General features: G+C 38.7%; 1 protein-coding gene across 2 annotated transcripts in view; it reads right to left on the bottom strand.

Annotated features, from left to right (window-relative positions):
• Positions 1-368: 368 nt before the first annotated feature.
• The window catches only part of CNST (consortin, connexin sorting protein), a 50,826-nt gene continuing 45,194 nt past the window's right edge, over positions 369-6,000 (bottom strand). For both annotated transcript variants that reach the window (XM_054162333.1, XM_054162332.1), the window contains exons 11-12: positions 3,758-3,893; positions 369-2,204 (exon numbers count right to left, since the gene is read on the bottom strand). In XM_054162333.1, the coding sequence (XP_054018308.1) occupies positions 1,999-2,204; positions 3,758-3,893 (342 nt within the window). In that variant the 3' untranslated portion in view covers positions 369-1,998. The remainder of the gene's footprint in view (positions 2,205-3,757; positions 3,894-6,000) is intronic.

Genomic DNA, 6,000 nt, shown 5'->3' with positions numbered 1-6,000 from the left:
TAATTACTCTGTAAATTACAAAAACCAAAAAATATTGATTCTTTGTAAAAGAAAAACGGAATAAATAAGCAAACCCAGACTTCAAAATAATAAACTGAACCAGCCAGTAACACTTTAAAATATAAGTGTCTCTCCCTTTCTCCTTTAGACTAGCCCAACATTGTAATACTCTGAGGACAACAAAAATTATACCAAACTACCATTCTCAAATTCCATTCTGAAAGCAAAAGGTTTCATTACTTTGGGCATTTGAAATTTGCCAGTTTAATATAAAGCTGCACATGAGGCTCCCTAAGGTATAAATAAACTAAGCTTCCGCAGTAACAATGAAAAACTAAATCATACATGCAATTTATTCTAGGAAAAAACCCCGTGATATTAACTTTCACTTTAAAAACCTGTTAAGTATAACAGTGCATTAGGAACAATCAAGCTCACTAGAGGGACAATTTGCTTGCAAATGCTAGAAAGCATGATCAATTAATGTTATAATTCTGAGCAATATCTTCAAGATTTCATTTCATAGTATGTTACAAAATGATATTCTAAACCTGAACACACTGCATCATACAGCGTTAGTAAGCAGGAAATCATGGAGTGGAGTGAAGTGGACCTCTCAAAAAATGCTGTTTCTGGAGGTGTAAAGGAATCGTTTCACACTAACACCTTCAGCAGGGTTAGGTCATTATGCTCTGTGCAAGGACAGTTGCCATAGTTGACCAGAGTGTGGGACCTTCATGGTCATGTCAGCGTTTCACATATCACACAGGGAGGGCTGAGCACCAAGTGATAGAAATAACTATTTAAAAGGACTCTTTGACCTGATTTAAATTTGTTTGTATAGCTGATAGAAAAATAACAGATTTTACAACACAAACATAGAGTAAATCGATGCAGATGTGCTTTATCTGCTGGAGTGAGTGCCCTGGGCTACTAACATGCTGCAGATCAGCAGTGAGCCTCCGAATCTCTTCTCTTGGATCTGTCCCACTTTACATAAGCATTTGCTCACTGAGAGAGGCTGCAGCCACACAGTTCAGTGATCCTGTGTACTCATCTGGGATGAATCAGACATAAGCCCTAATTGCAATAAATATTCACAGACAAAGGCAAGGATCATTATTCCCCATTTATGGAGGAGAAACTGAGGCACAAAGTGATTACTGCAAGTCAGTGATAGCTGGAAAGACAAACCAGTTAGCTCCACACCTGGTACCATGTGCTTTAAAATTGGCCAAAGCCACTTTACTATGTAACACAAATAAGTTACTAAACATCTTACTTTTGTTTCAGTGTTTAGTGAGGCCAATGTTTTCCTTTTTTTTAAACCTTCTGTTTCAGTAACAGAACACAAAATACTGGGGGTAAAATTCCAGGAAATTTAGTGAAATCTGCCAGCAGATTTATCCCACTCATGATATCCACCATAAGCTGTAAGATACAGGGTCAGCCTGTTAATCGCCAAATGAGGGCTCTGTGAATGCTGCTGCACTCTTCTCACTCCACCCAAATAATTACGTAGTTCACCAGGAGAAATAAAATGGAGAAAACCAGAAAAGACTTAGAAGAAAAATAATGTTTCCATAAAACACAGACTTATTGCATGATAGCTGGAGGCAACACCTTTGCACAAACAGCTGTCAATTAAAGCTGTCCTTTTAATAAGCTTCCAGAGATTGCTTACACGATGTGTGGCAATGGGAGAGCATACAGAAGACAGTTAATTTTCTTCTTTCTTCTTTGCTTTCTCAAGTTGCCAAAAAGCTACTTGCCTACTCTTAAAAGGGTAAAGAGAATAACTTTGTATTCTCACATACCACACTGCTACAGCTTAAGATGTGAACATTTTGCCACCTGATTGCTAAACTAGAATTTTCTAAGTAAGAGTGTGAGGACATCATCAGGTGGAAAATTTAGAGAACTTGAAATCACAACTTTTTTCTACCCTCTCTAGTAACCACTGGTGACCTCTCAGTGTGCTGCTTCCGCTCATTTTGATTATGAGAAGGCTATCCAGTGTTTAAGTTCTTCCATACGATGCAGTATCTGGGTATAATAGAAATCCATGTTGGCTGCAAAATCAGTACACACAGGGGATTCCATGTCACCAAAGGTGCAGTACAGTGCAGTTCCTCCAATGCTAAGGAAAACCGTTGCTAGGCACAGCAGGATCAGCAAAATACAGGAGCCACCTGCTACTTCTTCTGTAAATATAAGAGCACAAAAGGTGGAAAAGGATGATATACAAATCAACATGAACATGTGTGATGACCTCTGAGATAGATTTTTACCATGCACGGGTCAGGAGGAATTGTATGTTTCTCTACAGGCTTTTCAGAAACCTACATAATGATATAGCTTCATTTCTGCAAACTCTGTACCTATCTTTGCTGACCTCACTTATGGGGACATTCCACACTGAAGCAAAATACTCTTAACTATGAGAATGTTGCACAACCAAAGCCTTCCTTCATTGAAATAGCTGAAATAAAAAGAAAGCTTTGAAACTAGAGCCAATGGAAACCTTCCTGCTTCCTCTGTACTGACAGATTGCGCTATCATTAACTGTGTTTAGTCTCACATTCTGGCTTTAAGGATGAAGACAAACCTTCAGGGTAGGCTAATGGGAAGGGTTATTTAACATCTTAGTTGTTCTGCAGTCATTCTTCTCATGATTGCTTATTCCAGAGCAAGAGCAACAAAGAGGCTTATAGAAGTGCTGCTGCATCCTCACAACCTTGCTTGTCTTTAGTAACTTGTACGCATGAACAACATCTGCATCTTCTGTCGGACTGAATAGGCTCTAAGAAAACTTTTCAACTCTATTCTATATCAGGGAGAAGAAATGGGGGAATAGAAGAAAAAAAATCAGAAGATATTCAGGCACTTTTTTTGGTGTGTTTGAAATCAGATTTAAAATAATAACAACTTTCCTTTTGAATCACTAAATCCCTGGGAGGAAAAAAAAATCAATGAAGAAACTCTAATTGAAATTTTATTTAAAACATAAATTTCAAGAAAAAGATAGGATAAACTTGCTTTTGGACAGTGAATGGATTTTCTTTTCAGTGTATGAGACACACTTAATACACTTTCAAGCATTAAAGACCTTCATTAATGCCATTTAGTGGCTGGCACACAGTAGATATTGAAAGTACTATCAGTAGTAACCAAAAGTATGTGAATAATAGAGATCTTAAACTCCAAGAAAGCATAACAAAATAATATACTGTATTTCTTGTGAGGCTATTTAGCCCATCAGAAAGGTAGTAAAGTGTTTAGGCACACTTAATGACAGCTAGCAAATATATAAGGTTGTTTAATTATAAAGCAAGGTTAAAACCTGACGCCCTCTAATCACATGGTCTGCTAGAAAGGGTTGGAAAGCTACCTGTGCACAAAGCACAACAGACTGCTTTGTTTTGCATCCCTCTTTAACTACAGGGATTAGATACAGGGAGAAAGTCTACACCTCCTACCTCTAAATATTAATGAAAGAACATCTGTTAGATGTCACTTGCAAATTATTCAGCCAGAGCTAAAAACCTGTGGCTTCAATCTCAATCAAGTTTTAAAACATGAATGTACTTATTGAATCCTTCTGTAGCCTGGTATAGAATGATTTCAGTCACCTTCGCTTACTACTTGGTTAAGTTTTAAAAAGCCAAGGCTGTATGTACAATGAATGCCTACTCTGCTAATGTGAACAGGAAGATCAACATCATTTGCACCCCATGACCTAACAGTTTTAAATTACCTTGATCCAATGTGTCTTCCATCTCTTGGAATCGCACTCTTCTCTTTGTTTGCCTTTGCTGGACTTGAGCAACTGCTTTTCCTTCCCTGTCATCTCTCTTCTTTAGTATAGACACCAATCCTTCTGCTGGGGCAATCTGTCAGAAAAGACAGCGAGTAGCACAGGAGATTTGAGAAATCCAAGCATGAGATCTACTTAACAATGACTTTAAGGAGGAAATGAGCTAAACAGTTAAAAAATGTTTTTCACTCTACTTTTCTTAAACATTGCAGCACTCATGAAACATCCTTCTTGCATACATCAATTCCTTACCGTGTGGGGCAGCTGCCAAATCATTCTGCTGACACTACTTGCTCTTAACTGCTATAAAAATGAAATACACATAAATTTATTGTTTGGATAATACTTAGTATTCATTGCAACAGTTCCTTTGTAAGCTCACATTATTAAATCACATGGATTGGAGCAGTGGTGAGGAGGGTTCGCAAAAAGCACCATCATCAGAGGGCAAGAAGAAGTCAATGACACACTGCTGCTGCCTCTCCAAAGACATAATCCTGCAGAGACTATCAAATAGCTATCGTGAGATTAATTTTCCAGCATTGTAATTGGTTTTCCAAAGTGGACTACAAGCCATAGTGGGGTCACAAAGCCAAAAAGAGGTAACACCAGGGAAAAATAGGCTTCAATGCTCTGGATAGATTCCAGCTCCACAACATAATAAGCTCTCTGGATAGAGCAGCAGTTCAGAATTCTTTCCCTACAGGCTGGTTACCCAAACAGCTTGCACAAAGAGTAATACAATCAACAAGTCAATAAAACATAACTTGGCTTTCCTTTAATACAGCATTTGGCTTAGCTGCAAGAGTATATTCTAAGCCACACTAGGATGTTACATCAGCCTGAGCAGTTTGTAATTTCCCAATTAGAGAAAGCAGAGGAAGTATGAGAAGAAAAATGCTTTCCTAAGCAAGCAGTTCCTGGTAGGCTAGATATAAACAGGAATTAAAATAGGAAGCATATTTAGACATGCCTTTTTAATCTTAGCTCATCTTTACCTGGACAAAAGTCTTAGTCATCTCTTTATTAATCTGGGTAGCACTTTCAAAAACTTATTCTGTAGATCAGCAATAATACTTGTTACATTGAAAAGTAATCTGCACACATCTGTGCTACAGATAAGAAAACATACTGCATTTTCAACTGTTTGCAACTCATCTATGTAGATGATCCACATGCTTACAATCTTCACAAAAACTCCAAGTGAACAAAACCCTTCCAGGTAACACTGCAGTTGCAGACCACTGACCGCTTAATGTAATGAAGTTAGAAGACCATGCATAAAAAAATAATTTGCATTGCAATTGTAGAACTGTAGAGACCCAGAAAACCAGTGACATCGTAACTGACACCCCTAAACTTGCTTCATGCCACAAGCTCACACAGTGCATGAACACATGCGGTCATCGGGGAGATGGTACACTGAACACAGCACTACGCAGAGCACAATCCGATAGCCACTGCACCAACTACAGCATTTGGCACTTGCAACACTAGAACTGGGAAACGTGGCAATTACTTTTGCAGGTCTCTAGCCTGACAGTATTTTACAGTCCTCAACTGCACAAACAGTGTTGCCCTAAACAGATTACCAAGTTGGTCACTGTGGGTACATGCCTAGGCTCTTAAGTTTTTCCTAAAATCACAGCTGAAAGGATCTCTGCCACACTTCCCCTTTTGATATTCACTTCCTATTTTTATTACCAGCTCAGGAGCCTGAATGGATTGTTTAAGGAAAAAATACAAAGAAGTACCTACAAAATAGTGAAAGCCTGGAGGTGGTGAAAAGAAATTGTTTCTAACATATGGAGAACCAACTATTTGGCACAAATGAATCAGAAATAATAGCCCATGAGTGTCTCAGCACAGCTGACAACTGTGCTGAAGGTTCTACTGGTAATGTTACATTAGTCTTGCAGATCTGCTATGAAAATTTATCAGGCCAGACAGAAAATCAACACTTGGGCTTCCTTGTTGTGACAAGGAAGGGGGATCGTGTAGGAGTGCATTAATATGACTTTTTATTTGGGAGGGTGGAGATGAAACTGCATCCTTTAAACGAGCATTATTTTGAGCTTCTGTGTATGGCATTGCTTTCACAAAGAGGATCAATGGCTCCTCCTGCACCACCCACGTGGCATGCTAGCTGTTGCCTGGCACGTGTGATTGCCAGTGGCTTGGAC

The sequence above is a fragment of the Dryobates pubescens genome, chromosome 6 (assembly GCF_014839835.1).
Source record: "Dryobates pubescens isolate bDryPub1 chromosome 6, bDryPub1.pri, whole genome shotgun sequence".
Taxonomy (NCBI): domain Eukaryota; kingdom Metazoa; phylum Chordata; class Aves; order Piciformes; family Picidae; genus Dryobates; species Dryobates pubescens.
The sequence above is the reverse complement of the archived record's forward strand: the minus strand, read 5'-3'. Positions and strand labels throughout refer to the sequence as shown.